General features: G+C 40.4%; 1 protein-coding gene across 5 annotated transcripts in view; it reads right to left on the bottom strand.

Annotated features, from left to right (window-relative positions):
• LOC132667552 (amine sulfotransferase-like) overlaps positions 1–17,569 on the bottom strand; it is a 35,702-nt gene that overhangs the window by 9,697 nt on the left and 8,436 nt on the right. For 3 of the 5 annotated variants that reach the window (XM_060616479.2, XM_060616478.2, XM_060616476.2), the window contains 4 exons: positions 9,013–9,168; positions 4,314–4,522; positions 3,311–3,434; positions 1,959–2,053 (listed from right to left, as the gene is read on the bottom strand). In XM_060616479.2, the coding sequence (XP_060472462.1) occupies positions 1,959–2,053; positions 3,311–3,434; positions 4,314–4,522; positions 9,013–9,154 (570 nt within the window). In that variant the 5' untranslated portion in view covers positions 9,155–9,168. The remainder of the gene's footprint in view (positions 1–1,958; positions 2,054–3,310; positions 3,435–4,313; positions 4,523–9,012; positions 9,169–17,569) is intronic. The other 2 variants (XM_060616481.2, XM_060616477.3) reach the window with 1 other exon arrangement.

The following is a 17,569-nucleotide window of genomic DNA, read 5'->3' as shown; positions in this document are numbered from 1 at the left end:
TCGTGGTTGCGTAGAAGTTGTGAGATAACAGGTCACAGGACAGTTAGAAGTTCAATTTCCGTAGAGCTAGTGGAAACTGGCTTTGGATGAGAATATGGGAAATGAGGGTGGAAGCAATAGCGGGATCATATCGTGAGGAAGGTTTCAAGGCAAGCCAGACACTGAATCTCTATTTGGTAGGTGATATGGACTCAACAAGAAAGTCTAGGCTTAGTATCATGCTCTGGGGCAGGTGTAACAGACTAGTAACAAATACTCAGGATGGAGACGTCCTTAGGAGAACTTGCCTCTCAGCTCTTTCTCTTCTTCCCTGCTAAGAGTTCACCTGGTGATGTTCTGGCATTAGTGCCCAGTCCTGATTCAGTAATGATTCTAATTGATCCATGATCCTCAAAGCAATTCTATTGTCTCTACAAGAGATTATTCTCATTGGTCATATGACCCAATTTTGGCATTGAAACAGAAGGAGGAAGTCAAGGGGCTCCTGGGTGGTTCAGTTGGTTATGTGCCTGACTCTTGATTTCAGCTCAAGTCATGATCTCATGGGTCATGGAATTGAGCCCTGCCTCCGGCTCTACACTGACTGATCTGAGCCTGCTTGGGATTCTCTCTCTCTCTTTCCCTCCCTCCCTCTCTCTATGCCCCTGCACTGTTTATGCTCTCTTACTCTCTTTCTCAAAATAAACTTTTTTTTAAATTTTTTTTTTACGTTTTTATTCATTTTTGAGACAGAGAGAGACAGAGCATGAATGGGGGAGGGTCAGAGAGAGGGGGACACAGAATCTGAAACAGGCTCCAGGCTCTGAGCTGTCAGCACAGGGGCCCGATGCGGGGCTCGAACTCACAGACCGCGAGATCGTGACCTGAGCCGAAGTCGGCGCTCAACCGACTGAGCCACCCAGGCGCCCCAAAATAAACTTTTTTAAAAAAGAAAGAGGAAGTCAAAGAGAAGTTACTATGATTTTCCTCCTAGAGAAAAAGTAGAAATAAAGCAGCGCAAGAAGGCCCCTTTATCCCAGTTCCCTCTCTTTCTGCCTTACATGTTATCATCTGAGGACACAACTACAACTGCCTTGCTACCATGACGGGAGACATCCTTGCCACACCAAATATGATACAAAAGAAAGACAGATAATGCTGGGACATTCTTGATTGCTTAGCGGTAACACTCAGCATAACGGTAGCCTTCCTCTGGGATTCAGTCAATAAATAACAGAAGTTCCTACATTTTAAGCCAATTAGAGTTGACTGTACTGGGTGCTGAATTATGTCTAATCATATAGAGCCATTTTCATTTAATTTTTCTGGGAATTTTTAATCATACACAATGCAGACAAAAGTTTCCCAAGAGATGCACTCAAGAATGATGAACATAACATTTAGAATGTTATTACAATGAATAGTGCAGAAAATAGATTTCACAATCCATGAAAGACAGACCAATAGTCTGACTCTAAATAATCAAACTTATGCATATCATATACATATATAGATAATTCCTCACACACAGACGATTTTTTTTTAATTTTTTTTTTAACGTTTATTTATTTTTGAGACAGAGAGAGACAGAGCATGAATGGGGGAGGGTCACAGAGAGAGGGAGACACAGAATCTGAAACAGGCTCCAGACTCTGAGCTGTCAGCACAGAGCCCGATGCGGGGCTCGAACCCACAGACCGTGAGATCATGACCTGAGCCGAAGTCGGACGCTCAACCGACTGAGCCACCCAGGCGCCCCACACACAGACGATTTTTGAAAAGAAACTTCCAGTATTGGTTGTAAATGAAAACCTGGCAAACAAAGTACAGAAGTGATACTGGAAAAATGTCTCCTGGTCCACTTCGTCTGGGATCTCAAATTTGATATCGCCCTTTGGGTGTTCTGGGCATGAGCAATCAATACGTTCAGCCAGGCTACCTTACAGATTCTGTGAAGTCACTAATGTCACTTTTCTCACCTTTTTCAACTCCTCATACATCATAAACTCGATGTTGAAGAGGCTTTTGTGCTCATACCAATCTTTGATGTGGTCAAACCAAAGGCTTCCCAGCACTGCGAGGAGAATAGATAGTCATTGAGTAAATATGTTGAACACACTGAAAATGAGTTATAGTCTTAGGAGATGCAGGAGTCTTTAGTAACAAAGAAGGAAAAGGAAGTGTGCTGCTAGAGTCCTGATTTCCCCTAGCACCTGGTTATGGGAGAACCATCAAGCTTCTACCAGAAAACAATTACATGAACTCGAGGAGAAATTAGTCTCTTAAAATAGACACAAAATCAACAAAGCATGTGGTTAGAAAAACCAAGGAGGAAAATGGAGGAAAGAATCCTCTCCTTCTCACTCCTCCTGGTCTTCCCAAGCACATAGAACTTTTTCCTGGCTACATGGAACATTTGGGCTCCCTGAGGAGTCACTTCCTCTCTGCACAGTACATTTGACACTAAACTTAGCTCTCCTGTTCCAGATCATCACCTCTACTTCAGAGGACTGGCTCCTGCTCAACCAGCTACAGTGGTGCCTCCTCACAAAAGGAAGTGCGGGGGGGGGGGGGGGGGGGCTCCTGGCTTGCTTAGTGGATAGAGTATACAACTCTTGATTTTAGGGTTGTGAGTTGGAGTCCCATGTTGGGTGCAGAGATTACTTTAAAAATAAATAAAAGTGGCGCCTGAGTGGCTCAGTTGGTTAGGCATCTGACTTTGGTTCAGGTCATGATCTCATGGTTTTTGAGTTGGAGCCCCGCATAGGGCTCTCTGCTGTTAGCACAGAGCAGACTTCAGATCCTCTGTCTCCCTCTCTCTGCCCCTCCCCTACTAGCGTGCACCTCCTTTCTCTCTCACTCTGTCTCTCTCAAAAATAAACATTTACAGATAAATAAATATATAAAAATTTAATAAAAAAGAAACAAATATGGAATAGAACTTTATCAAATAGAAGCTCCTGGCAGCAGCCATTTGCAATATGCAGTGCAAAGCTCCAAACCTGTGATCTGAACTGAGATTCTTCTCACTGAGCTAGAACAGAAACCCCTGTGCTTATGAACCACTGTTTTCATAGCTAAATGTAAATATTCCTTTGTGATACGACTTTGTAATCTTGACAGTCTACTGAGAGAAGCCAGGGGCAGCATAATTTGTAACAATGGCAGGGCATGGTCATCTAGGACAACCCTACCAATGGCTTAATACATTGATTACTCACCCTCATTCAACTCTACTTCAGCTTCTTTTTTACCCTCTGTCATATTCACTAAGCTTAAACCTCACTGCAGGACAGCAAACTTATTACTTGCTTTATATAAGTTTATTTACCTTTTCCTTCTAGAAATAGTTTCATGAATTCCTCAATGGTAGTTGCAGCAGGTAATGGCATCTTCTTTGAAAAGTGAAAATATGAGCACATAATGTCCTTAGGGTTTCTGTATACATAAATAATCTACAAAGAAAGGAAGTATTCATTATTTCTGTTGCTTTCATTACATCATATTTTTACCCGAATACCTTCCAATTGGGTGAAGTATGTTTTTTCTTTTAACTTTATAGTTTCCTAACTATGTCTTGTAGACATTCAGTGTTCTTTGTATTTTGGGTTTCCCCTTCTCTACATTGCGTCTCCCTCCATGATTGGCCTGTGGCTCTCAATTACTCCGCCAGACACACCTCTATCCATGGTACCCAACCAAAATAGGTGGAAGTATGAAAAGGTAGTGGTGAGGACACTGAGAGCAGTGAAGGAATTGCTAGTATTGTAAGCGCACCTAGTAAGTAAGCTAATTAAAAAAATGAAAGGAGGGGCGCCTGGGTGGCTCAGTCGGTTAAGCGTCCGACTTCAGCTCAGGTCACGATCTCACAGTCTGTGAGTCCGTGAGTTCGAGTCCCGCGTCGGGCTCTGGGCTGACGGCTCAGAGCCTGGAGCCTGCTTCTGATTCTGTGTCTCCCTCTCTCTCTGCCCCTCCCCCATTCATGCTCTGTCTCTCTCTGTCTCAAAAATAAATAAACATTAAAAAAAAATTTTAAAAATGAAAGGATATATAATCTAAAATGTGTATTATATTATAATTTACATTATAAAGTTAATTAAATGCACAGATATATACTCTTTCATTTTTAATGGCTGTATTACATATGTGATCAGGAAAAGGGTACAAGATAAAAATCAGATTCTCCACGATAAGAACAAAATGGCTATTGAAAATAAAAGCATGTCAAATGCCACATTTGCTTCAGCTTGATGAATGCAGTGTCAGTGTAATGAAAGGAAATGAAATAAAGAAAAAGAGCAGTTATCTTTCAACAGCCATAGTCTCTTTCTTACTTTGGCTTTTTTGTTCTTCAGGCCACTTGGAACCAAATAGTATGGGAGGTGGGTAGTGAAGAGACGAGGAGATGGTCTATTAACAAAATCCGTGTTTTGATTGGGGTACTCAAAATAGGGAACTCGCAAAATCGTCTCCAGATTCTCAGTGCTTTTTCGATGTTCATCAAAATAAATCAAGTTCAGTATCTGCTGAAACCAGATGGTTCCTGTAAAATAATTATTTTTGTTTTCAATGATGTACAAATGTCTCCAAAATGCAGATAGAAGTGCCATCAGTATTTTAATAAGAGTTTGTTATTATAACATGTATAATGGTAATTTGGTCAGAATGGAATTTTTAATATATTAAAAATGCAGTATGAGTAAAAGAAAACAAACATTTTCTTTATTTTCCTTTTAAGGAGATGCTACATTTGAAACTCTGTGGTCGTTTGTCGCACTAATTGATTCTTTGAATCTTCTGTGCTTTCTTCTGCTTCATATATGGGACTTTTAAATTACCTTCTATGTCTGCCTCTAGATTTCCTTCCACAAGCCCACTCATAGGACTTTAGGTAATATAAACAAAAAGAAAAAAAAAAGGAATTTCACTGAAAGAGTCACTTTCCATTTTTCCCCCCTTCCCCATGTTTCCTACTGTGCACATGATGTCCACCTAAGGAAATAGTGTTCATTATAAATCCCTAAGGAAAGCCCTGTGACCCACATGGAGACAGGAAGGGAAGGATGATGCCTAAAGTTGGGCCTTTCACTGTATGTAGGATGTGACACATTTTTCTGATGACTACTTCTCTTAATTCTAATTAAAGAGGACATTTGTCTCAGTATATTTGGGTGTAATTGCCTGCTTTAGATTTCTTACACTTAATTTACGTGATTCATATAAAGATTAAGATTAAAGGTATAAGATTAAAACATACCCTCTATAAAGGTCATGGTTCAGATATATCCAGGCAATGTTCTAAAAAAAACTTACCCAACTAAAAATCGTAAGTCCCATAAAGGTTCAAATCAACTTCTGAAATGAGAAAACCCACTGGCCCCTCATCAATTCCCATCCTAGCCTTCCTTCCTTCCTAAGACCATCCAATCACCCATGCTAAGCAGCAGCACCTGGTGAGCAAGATCATTTTTGGGTGCAGAAGCCTTGCTAGCAGGTGCAGGTGGGGTGCAACTTATCCGTCATCTCATTATCTTAATGTTGGTGGTTTTAGTCCTCCAGTGTTGCACAGGGAAGACCACGACCATGTGTGCCTGCATGTTACCTCAGCTGGTAACTCAATGAGTTCAAATTCATGAAAACTTGTTATAAGGCTCTGGAAGGTTTCTTTCATCCTTTTGCTTTCCCAGATAAAAGATACTGCTTCTGCAGGAGGAATCACAGATTCAGGAGGGCTGACAGGTTTTCAATCATGGCACAGTTCTGCAGAGATTCAAACAATATGATGTAAAAATCTCTGCAGAGACTCAAAAATTCAAATATCTGTTTTCAGCTTCTTCTGCCACTCCCTCTTTTACACTTTTTCCAATCCCCCCCTCTCTCTTTCTCTCTCCCTCCCTCTCTCTCTGTCTCTCTCTCTCCCCCCACTTCCCTCCTTTCCTTCCTTTCTTTATTTTTCTTGGCCTATTTGATAGTCAGGCGTTAGTGTAATGGGATACGAATTATTTTCTTCAGTTCATGCTATATTAATAACACTGATTCACCAAAGGCCCTCCCTCTCTGTTTGTCCATTTATTCTCATTTGCTGTTTCAATTCCTACTACTACCCCCACCACAGAAAAGCAGGTGTTGGGGTTTAAAGTGCATTCCTCATTGGAAAGTGTTCTTGTGGAACGTGTATTGTTGTATGTGTTTCTATTTCCTATCCATGTGCATCATTTCTTTCTGTTTGCCACTGTGTGCTGTGGTTTAATGTTCATTTACATGCTACATCTGATCCAATGTGCGTAATAGATGCTGTCTATGTTTCTGGGTGTGCATTCCTGCACTGACCTATCCATTTTCCACCAATGGACACCCCAACCCAAACAACACTGCCATGTATATCCTCATTCGTGTTCACTATGTACCTGTATGAGATTTTCATAGGGACAAATATTCAGGAGAGGAATTACCTGTTATAGGTGTATTTTAGTTGTCCAGGTAGTGCCATACTGCTTTCCAAAGAATGGCTGCTTTAAACTATTCTCCCAGGGGTAAAATGCTTATGCATATACATCTCTCTGCACTCTTGCCATGTTCAGATTTACTCATTTTCTAATTTTTGTCAGTCTAGTAGATGTAAAATAATATATCATTGTCTACGAACTTGGGGTTTTTTTTGGTATTGGCAGAGGGTGGTTTTCTTCTGTAAATTTTCAGATTATTTCTTTGACTCTTTTTATTTTCAGATTGCTGCCCCACACTTGATTTGTAGTTCTAATATATGGTAGATAAAAAATATTTTTTTCATTGTAGACATAGCATGTATATTCTTTCTGTCACCTATTAACTTTGCCCAAATGATCCTTAGTGAAGCAAAACCCAAACTGCTTAACTTTGATGTAATTGAATTTATTAAAGTTTAAAGTTTTGCCTGTATTTTATTTTTTGTTTCAAGTTTTTTTATTTCAATTCTAATCTTTTAACATAGAGTAATATTTGTTTCAGGAGTAGAAGTTATTGATTTATCAATTACAAATAACAGCCAGTGTTCATCACCACAAGTGCCCTTTTTAATGCCCATCACCCATCTACCCCATTTCCCACACACCTCCCTCCATAAATCCTCAGTTTGTTCTCTATCATTAAGTGTCTCTTGTGGTTCGTTTCCCTCTATTCTCACCCCCGCCATGTGCTCATCTGTTTTATTTACTAAATTCCATGTGTGAATGAAATCATATGGTATTTGTCTCTCTCTGACTGGCTTATTTCACTTAGCATAATACACTCTAGCTCCAACCACATTGTGGCAAATGGCAAGATTTCATTCTTTTTGATGGTTGAGTAATACTCCATTGTATGTATAAAACACATCTTCTTTATCCGTTCATCAGTCTATGGACATTTGGCTCTTTCCATAATTTGGCTATTGTTGAAAATGCTAGTATAAACATTGGCATGCATGTGCCCCTTTGAATCAGTATTTTTGTATCCTTTGGGTAAATACTAGTAGTACAATTGCTGGGTCATAGGGTAGTTCTATTTTTAACTTTTTCAGGAACCTCCATATTGTTTCCACAGTGTCTACACCAGTTTGCATACCCACCAACAGTGTAAGAGGGTTCCTCTTTCTCTGCATCTTTGTCCACCATCTATTGTTTCCTGCACTGTGAATTTTAGCCAATTTAGCAGGTGTCAGGTGGTATCTCACTGTGGTTTTGATTTGTATTTCACTGATGATGATTAATATTGAGTATCTTTTCATGTGTCTGTTAGCCATCTGGATGTTTTTGGAAAAAAATATATTCCTGTCTTCTGCTACTTTCCTCACTGGATTATTTGTTTTTTTTAAGTGTTGAGTTTGATAAGTTCTTTATAGATTTTGGATACTAACCCTTTATCAGATGTGTCATTTGCAAATACCTTCTCCCATTCCATAGGCTGCCTTTTAGTTTTGTTGTTTGTTTCCTTTACTATGCAGAAGTTTTTATTTTGATGAAGTCGCAATAGTTCACGTTTGCTTTTGTTTTTCTTGCCTCTGCTGATGTGTGTGGTAGGAAGTTGCTACTGCTGAGGGTCAAAGAGGTTGTTGCCTGTGTTGTCCTCTAGGATTTTGATGGTCCTATCTCATATTTAAGTCTTTGATGCATTTTGAATTCATTTTTGTGTATGGTATAAGAAAGTAGTCCAGTTTCATTTATCTGCTTGTTCCTTTCCAGTTTTCCCAAAACCATTTGATAAAGAGTCAGTATTTTTTTTTACACTGGATATAGGGTAGTTCTATTTTCAATTTTTTGAAGATCCTCCATACTGTTTTCCAGAGTGGCTGCACCAGTTTGCATTCCTACCAGCAGTGCAAAAAAGATCCTCTTTCTCCGCATCCTTGCCAACAACTGTTGTTGTCTGAGTTGTTAATGTTAGCCACTTTGACCGATGTGAGGTGGTACCTCATTGTGGTTTTGATTTGTATTTCCCTGATGATGAGTGATATTGAGCATCTTATCATGTGTCAGTTGGCCATCTGGATGTCTTCTTTGGAGAAGTGTCTATTCATGTCTTTTGCCCATCTCTTCACTAGATTATTTGTTTTTTTGGGTGTTGAGTTTGATAAATTCTTTATAGATTTTGGATACTAACCCTTTATCTGATATGTCATTTGCAAATATCTTCTCCCATTCTGTTGGTTGCCTTTTAGTTTTGCTGATTGTTTCCTTCACTGTGCAGAAGTTTTTTATCTTGATGATGTCTGAAGCAGCTACCTAAATGGTAAATATTCTTACATTGTTTTCCAGCCCACTTCAGCAATTTAGTGTTTGACAGGCCATCTTCAATTTATCTACTTCAACATTTTTTCCATTTCCTTGACCAAAAAAAAAAGTTATAGCTACACTATAAAAGACATTATTTCATAGGATACAAAATTCATTTAACTCTATACTATCTAATGGATTAAGTGTATATGTCTCTATATAATATTGGTAAAAAGACTGAGTTACCAGATTATAAAAAGTTATCATTTTATTCTTACATTAGCTATTAGAATACAGAACTCACCAGATTTGGGGTATGTGACTATGAAGACATCATCTTCTCTGATTTCAAAATCATTTAATGTTTCTAGAAAGCCTATATTAAGTCTTGGGCGGAGAAAATAATATCCTTTAAATTTGAATAAAAATGAGTCTATGTCTTCCATATTTCAGTTGCCTGCTAAGACAGAAAAAAATATTTGAAAGAAATTTAGTAAAATTTTATGTTATCTTCCCTTCTGTATCTTCAGTTGTTGGTCATATACTAAGAGAAGAAATTGATTTCTTGTTTTCTCCACAAACACTGATAACCAGCAGGCTCTCAAAGCTACTAGCCTGGATTTGAGATGTGTGGAGTTTGGTCCAATGCCAGGAGCCAGTTGTTCATGGGATGGGTCTTAATTTTATGTGTGTGTGCTCCATTTTTGTAACCACAGGAAACATAATTAAAAACTAATTATATAATTACAAAAAAAATGCTCTTAATCAGAAATCATACATAATATATATGTATATCTATATAAACAGTAAAAACGAATATACAAACTTGACTTGAATAGGCTTTAGAAACATTTGTCTCTTGCCACTCCATATACAGCTGGGTTTTTCATCCCTGGAACTGAAGTACAATATTTTAGCTTTTAGCATGTTTATAGAAGTTTTCCTTATATACTTTCTGGGTATGAGTTATCTATTCATAAGGTTTTTGGTAACTTGTAATTTAAACTTTGTTTTATTTCCTAACTTGCAACTTGTTTAGAATAATTGAGAAGGTACAAGTATGAGCTAACAGACATGAATGTATTCCAGGATGCCTGATAAATTGCGTGTGAGCAGTTAAATTGTCAATAATGACCATGTGAACAACGGCACAAAGTGTGAAAGAAAACATTCAAATTATGGATCATATGTAGATAGTGCAAATTAAACTTTGTGACTCATCATTGACGGATATATTTTGCCTTTCATAATTATCAGTCAGTAGCCTTATGAGAAAATCTTATTTTGATACTTATGAACTCTGAGGTTTTAGTTGACTTGGGGGTACTTCCAGATGACTCTGAAGTGTACTTTTTTTCTATTTCCCATAATAGTTGGTCATTGGAAGGCTGACAAAAGAAGAACTTCAGACTCACACAATTCAAAAGCAATTCCAGGAAGCCTGGGCCAAGAGTCATTAAAGGAAAAAGGGAAATAAGTGATTGTTTAGAAATATATTTTTATAGTCACACTGTTACTGGAAAAACTGGGATTGATAGTGTCTATTTACAAAGGAGACTTATGAAAGCTGAAAATTAGTTGCAATCATCAACATAAATTCACATCTAAGGAAGGAAGTCGGGGACCAGACAGGCAAGGATGGAGGAACAGAGAGGAGATAAGTTATTCTGTCACTAGAGTTATTTAAGGCATCTCTTCTTTGCCCTCTTGTGTTCAAAGAAACAACCCAATTTATACCTCCATACCCATTGGTTCTAATATTAACCCCCAGTGTTAAGAAGCAGTGGCTCCCTAAGAGTAGCCAATTCCATATCTTGGGACCAAAACTAGAACTATGAGCCTGTAACATCTTGATCATTTCATAAAGTAAACATAATTATATCATCATATATTCTGCTTATATTAGATCCTAGTATAATTACTATCATGGCAAATTATATCTTTCTTTTAGTATATGTTCCTAAATCTCTAAATAAATATTTAAAATAATATAGTGGTTCAGTTTATTGAAAGTCTAAGCAAAGAGTTGCAGTATATTTTTGTTTCATACATAAGAACTGATAGCTTACATACAATTAGCCTAGTGTTTAGAACATTGCCAAATATCTGAAACTGCATAAATAGTACAGTTCAGGGGCACCTGGGTGGCTCAGTCAGCTAAGCATCCAACTTCAGCCCAGGTCATGATCTCATAGTTCGTGGGTCCGAGCCCCGCGTTGGGCTCTGGGTTGACAGCTCAGAGCCTGGAGCCTGCTTCGGATTCTGTGTCTCCATCTCTCTCTGCCCCTCCCCCACTCATGCTCTGTCTCTCTCTCTCTCTCTCTCTCTCTCTCTCTCAAAAATAAATAAACATTAGAAATTTTTTTTTGATTTGTACAGTTCAGACAGGAGAAAGGAAGCATACTATGTCACCTCTAAAAGTACCAATTTTGCATATGAATTTTTTTTAGCTGAAGGCAATTAAGAATGAGCAGACACAGAATCTTTTTTATATTTTCCTTAAGTTCTTAAAAGAATCTAGATGAGGGTGGCTTTATCATGAAGAGAGCTACTCCCACATATAGCTTTTTATTTCTGAAAAACTCCAACCACAAGGCAGGACAAACATCTGTTAACCAAAAGTGAGCTCTTCTCAACTTCTTGTGAATTGTCTTCCCCCTTTTTGAATTCCCTACTCTTTTACCCCATCCTTCTTAGGATGGTATATAAGCCTCAATTGTCATATTGTTTTGGACTCTGTATGCCTTTGCGGGGCTCCCATACATATATAATTAAATTTGTCTCCTGTTAATCTGTTTTATGTCATTTTATTTATTAGACCATCCAAAGAACCTAGAATGGAGAAAGGAAAAGATTTTCACTCTCAGTAAAGAATAAACTCACTATACTAGTTCTTCGAAATGAAGAGTTAACTTCTGAAATAAAAGCTAGTGGGAGGAATAATTCTGTTGCTGCTGATGGAGAAGGACACAGATAAAGACTAAATTTTCCAGGAGGAGATTTAAGGATTCAACAGTTAGCAAAGCCCCTATAATCAGGAACTCATTGAGAGGGAGGGATTAGGCTGATATTGAGCAGTAGATTATCCAATAATCTAGTGAAAATCATCGATACGTTTCCCACAAGTAATGGATGGTAAATGGTTCAAGCAGCTGGGTGCTATTCAGACCTATTGGGCAGGGATCAAAGTCTCTGCTTTTGAATTATACCAGAAAATATGGATGTATTTATTTGTTGTCCCACTCATGATTCTCTAATTCCCATAGATAAGGAGTATAATTATTAAGTTGTTTCTACATCAATGGCACTACTATTGGTGTCTTAAGTCTTTGTGTTGTTTCTTATCAAACAGAAATGAGAATATGTGTATGTGAACAACTGAGAAGTTGAGAGGAGAAATCCATATCTACAAGGAGTAAATACAAAGCTTTGAAGGATTAAGCACTTTCCCCAATTCTTTTTTTTTTTATTTTTTATTTTTTAAATATTTATTTTTGGGAAAGAGACAGAGTGTGAGTGGGGGAGGAGCAGAGAGAGAGGGAGACAGAATCTGAAGCAGGCTCCAGGTTCTGAGCTGTCAGCACAGAGGCCAGTGCGGGGCTCAAACTCATGAACCACGAGATCATGATCTGAGCTGAAGTCGGGAGCTTAACCGACTGAGCCACCTACGTGCCCCACGCTTTCTCCAATTCTACTATATGCTTGACACAAGTGTAATACTCATGATAAGCACCAATCACCATTTATCTGCCATTATCCCCCTCAGTTTAGTCACTGTTGGCAAGGACTTCACAGCATTGTATCAGGGGGAATGATGGGTCCTGGGGTTCACTCTTCAAGTACAGTTTTGTGACCTGTTTTTCATGGGCTCCGCACTCTGTCCAGTAAGTTTGTGGTTTAAACAGAATAGACATAAAGGATAAACATTCTAATTCATAAGAATTCACTCTAGTAAATCACTATATAAATAAATAAATAAAAAATAAATAAAACAATACAAAAAAGCAGAACAACCACTTCTTGAACAAGATCAAAATCCAGAGAATGTATTATCAAAAAATTTCCATTTTCCACAAAAAGTACCATGTTCCAAAAAATAGGAAAGTGTAACAAATATTCAGTAAAAAAAAAGAGCAATTAATAAAAACTGTCTCTGAATGGACCCACATGCTGGATTAGCAAAGAAAACAGCTATAAAAAAATACATTCATTTGTGAGTCACTAGATCTAAACTACAAATTTGACCTGACAGATAAAAAAAGAATCATGGAACATGAGGACAGATCAATAGAGAAAAGAATGAAATGAACAGAAAAACAAAGAATGAAGAAAACTGAACATAGCCTCAGGGAACTGTAGAATATATCAAGCATAGCAACATATGTAACAGAAGGAGAGAAAAAGAGGAGAAAAAAATCTTCGGAGTAATTGTGGCCAAGAACTTCTCAAGTTTGATGAAAAATAGTAATTTACACATCCATGAAGCTCAACTAATAAGTAAGATAAACATGAATAGGTCTAAACTACGCATATCACAGTTAAACATTGAAACATAAATTTTAGGATTGTTTATTTCTGTGACACATGTTTTTGCTATTTTGATGAATATTACGTTGAAAATGTAGCTGCCTGTGGGCAGTATGGACCTTTAATGAAATTAATTCTTATCCAGAAACACAAGATGTCTTTCCATTTGTTTATGTCTTCTTTGATTTCTTTCAGCAAAGTCTTGTACTTTTCATTGTACAGGTCTTTTATTTCCCTGGTTAAATTTACTAAGATTTTATTGTTTTTGATACTACTATGAATGAGATATTTTTCTTTATTTCTTTATTTTTCAAATGTTTTATTTTTACTGTAAAGGAATTAAACTGATTTCTGTATATTGATTTTGTATCCTGTAACTTTACCGATTGTTGATTAGTCTCAACACTTTTATGATTGATTCTTTAGGATGTTCTCTTTATAAAATCCTATCTTCTGTAAAGAGTGACTATTTAACTTCTGCTTTTATGACTTGGATGCCTTTTATTTCTACATCTTGACTAATGACTCTAGTTAAGACTTCTAGTACCACAGGAAAGGTGAGAGTGAGCATCTGTGTGTTGCTTTTGATCTTACAGGAAACAGACTGAGATTTGCATGCAGACCAGGAAGTGCCTCCAGGGATAACACATGATGGAGTGAAGGCAAGTATTCTGGGCAGAGGGAGAAGTTGAACTGGAGTGCATTAGCTTTGGGTAGTATGGATATTTAATGAAATTAATTCTTCGAATCCACAAACATGAGCTGTCTTTCTGTTTGCTTATGTCTTTGATTTCTTTCAGCAAAGTCTTGTAGTTTTCACTGTAAAGGTCTTTCGCTTCCCTAGTGAAAGTTACTAAGATTTTTTGTTTGTTTTTGATGCCTAGTATGAATGAAATAGGAAGGATAGCAGGAAGATGGCGGCGTAGGAGGACGCTGGGCTCACCGCGCGTCCTGCTGATCACTTAGATTCCACCTACACCTGCCTAAATAACCCAGAAAACCACCAGAAGACTAGCAGAATGGAGTCTCCGGAGCCAAGCGCAGACGAGAGGCCCATGGAAGAGGGTAGGAAGGGCAGAGAGGCTGTGCGCGCTGCACGGACTGGTGGGAGGGAGCCGGGGCGGAGGAGCAGCCTGCTGGCCAAGCAGAGCCGCCGAGTCTGGCTTGCAAAAGCAGAGGGGACGGACGGAGTGTGTTCCGACAGCAAGCAGGACTTAGCATCTGGGAGGTCATAAGTTAACAGCTGTGCTCGGAAAGTGGGAGGGCTGGAGGACAAAGGGAGGGAGAGTTGCTGAGCCCCTGGACGACAGATCTCAGTTTGGCGGGGAACAAAGGCGCTCGCCAGCGCCATCTCCCTCGCCCATCCCCCAGCCAAAATCCCAAAGGGAACCAGTTCCTGCCAGGGAAATTGCTCACTCCTCGCAAACACCCAACTCTGTGCTCCTGCGGAGCCAAACCTCCAGCAGGGGATCTGACTCCCTCGCTGCCACAGGGTCCCTCCTGAAGTGGATCACCTAAGGAGAAGTGAGCTAAGCCTGCCCCTCCTGTCCCCGTGCACCTTGCCTACCCACCCCAGTAGATCCCCAGCACCCCAAGCCTGGCAGTGTGCAAGTAGCCCAGACGGGCCACGCCACCCCACAGGGAATCCCGCCCCTAGGAGAGGGGAAGAGAAGGCACACACCAGTCTGACTGTGGCCCCAGCGGTGGGCTAAGGGCAGACGTCAGGTCTGACTGCGGCTCCGCCCACCAACTCCAGTAATACACCACAGCACAGGGGAAGTGCCCTGCAGGTCCTCACCACTCCAGGGACTATCCAAAATGACCAAACGGAAGAATTCTCCTCAGAAGAATCTCCAGGAAATAACAACAGCTAAAGAACTGATCAAAAAGGATTTAAACAATATAACAGAAAGTGAATTTAGAATAATAGTCATAGGAGTTGGAAGAGCCGGAGGGAAGATGGCGGCGTAGGAGGATGCTGGGCTCACCGCGCGTCCTGCTGATCACTTAGATTCCACCTACACCTGCCTAAATAACCCAGAAAACCACCAGAAGACTAGCAGAACGGAGTCTCCAGAGCCAAACGGAGACAAGAGGCCCACGGAAGAGGGTAGGAAGGGCGGTGAGGCGGTGCGCGCTCCACGGACTGGCGGGAGGGAGCCGGGGCGGAGGGGCAGCTTGCCGGCCAAGCAAAGCCCCCAAGTCTGGCTGGCAAAAGCGGAGGGGCCTGACGGACTCTGTTCCGACAGCAAGCGCGACTTAGCGTCTGGGAGGTCATAAGTTAACAGCTCTGCTCAGAAAGCGGGAAGGCTGGAGGACAAAGGGAGGGAGAGCTGCTGAACCCCCGGACAACAGAGCTCAGTTTGGTGGGGAACAAAGGCACTAGCCAGCGCCATCTCCCCCGCCCATCCCCCAGCCAAAATCCCAAAGGGAACCAGTTCCTGCCAGGGAACTTGCTCACTCCACGCAAACACCCAACTCTGTGCTCCTGCGGAGCCAAACCTCCAGCAGGGGATCTGACTCCCTCGCTGCCACAGGGCCCCTCCTGAAGTGGATCACCTAAGGAGAAGCGAGCTAAGCCTGCCCCTCCTGCCCCCGTGCACCTTGCCTACCCACCCCAGCTAATACACCAGATCCCCAGCACCCCAAGCCTGGCAGTGTGCAAGTAGCCCAGACGGGCCACGCCAACCCACAGGGAATCCCGCCCCTAGGAGAGGGGAAGAGAAGGCACACACCAGTCTGCCTGTGGCCCCAGCGGTGGGCTGGGGGCAGACATCAGGTCTGACTGCGGCCCCGCCCACCATCTCCAGTTATACACCACAGCACAGGGGAAGTGCCCTGCAGGTCCTCACCACTCCAGGGACTATCCAAAACAACCAAACGGAAGAATTCCCCTCAGAAGAATCTCCAGGAAATAACAACAGCTAATGAACTGATCAAAAAGGATTTAAATAATATAACAGAAAGTGAATTTAGAATAATAGTCATAAAATTAATCACTGGGCTTGAAAACAGTGTAGAGGACAGCAGAGAATCTCTTGCTACAGAGATCAAGGGACTAAGGAACAGTCACGAGGAGCTGAAAAGCGCTTTAAACGAAATGCAAAACAAAATGGAAACCACGACAGCTCGGATTGAAGAGGCAGAGGAGAGAATAGGTGAACTAGAAGATAAAGTTATGGAAAAAGAGGAAGCTGAGAGAAAGAGAGATAAAAAAATCCAGGAGTATGAGGGGAAAATTAGAGAACTAAGTGATACACTAAAAAGAAATAATATATGCATAATTGGTATCCCAGAGGAGGAAGAGAGAGGGAAAGGTGCTGAAGGGGTACTTGAAGAAATTATAGCTGAGAACTTCCCTGAACTGGGGAAGGAAAAAGGCATTGAAATCCAAGAGGCACAGAGAACTCCCTTCAGACGTAACTCGAATCGATCTTCTGCACGACATATCATAGTGAAACTGGCAAAATACAAGGATAAAGAGAAAATTCTGAAAGCAGCAAGGGATAAACGTGCCCTCACATATAAAGGGAGACCTATAAGACTAGTGACTGATCTCTCTTTTGAAACCTGGCAGGCCAGAAAGGCTTGGCACGATATCTTCAGTGTGCTAAACAGAAAAAATATGCAGCCGAGAATCCTTTATCCAGCAAGTCTGTCATTTAGAATAGAAGGAGAGATAAAGGTCTTCCCAAACAAACAAAAACTGAAGGAATTCATCACCACTAAACCAGCCCTACAAGAGATCCTAAGGGGGATCCTGTGAGACAAAGTACCAGAGACATCACTACAAGCATAAAACATACAGACATCACAATGACTCTAAACCCGTATCTTTCTATAATAACACTGAATGTAAATGGATTAAATGCGCCAACCAAAAGATATAGGGTATCAGAATGGATAAAAAAACAAGACCCATCGGGGCGCCTGGGTGGCGCAGTCGGTTAAGCGTCCGACTTCAGCCAGGTCACGATCTCGCGGTCCGTGAGTTCGAGCCCCGAGTCAGGCTCTGGGCTGATGGCTCGGAGCCTGGAGCCTATTTCCGATTCTGTGTCTCCCTCTCTCTCTGCCCCTCCCCCGTTCATGCTCTGTCTCTCTCTGTCCCAAAAATAAATAAAAAACGTTGAAAAAAAAAACAAAAAACAAGACCCATCTATTTGCTGTCTACAAGAGACTCATTTTAGATCTGAGGACACCTTTAAATTGAGAGTGAGGGGATGGAGAACTATTTATCATGCTACTGGAAGCCAAAAGAAAGCTGGAGTAGCCATACTTATATCAGACAAACTAGACTTTAAATTAAAGACTGTAACAAGAGATGAAGAAGGGCA

Source organism: Panthera onca, chromosome B2 (genome assembly GCF_046562875.1).
Source record: "Panthera onca isolate mPanOnc1 chromosome B2, mPanOnc1 haplotype 2, whole genome shotgun sequence".
Taxonomy (NCBI): Eukaryota; Metazoa; Chordata; class Mammalia; order Carnivora; family Felidae; genus Panthera; species Panthera onca.
The sequence above is the reverse complement of the archived record's forward strand: the minus strand, read 5'-3'. Positions and strand labels throughout refer to the sequence as shown.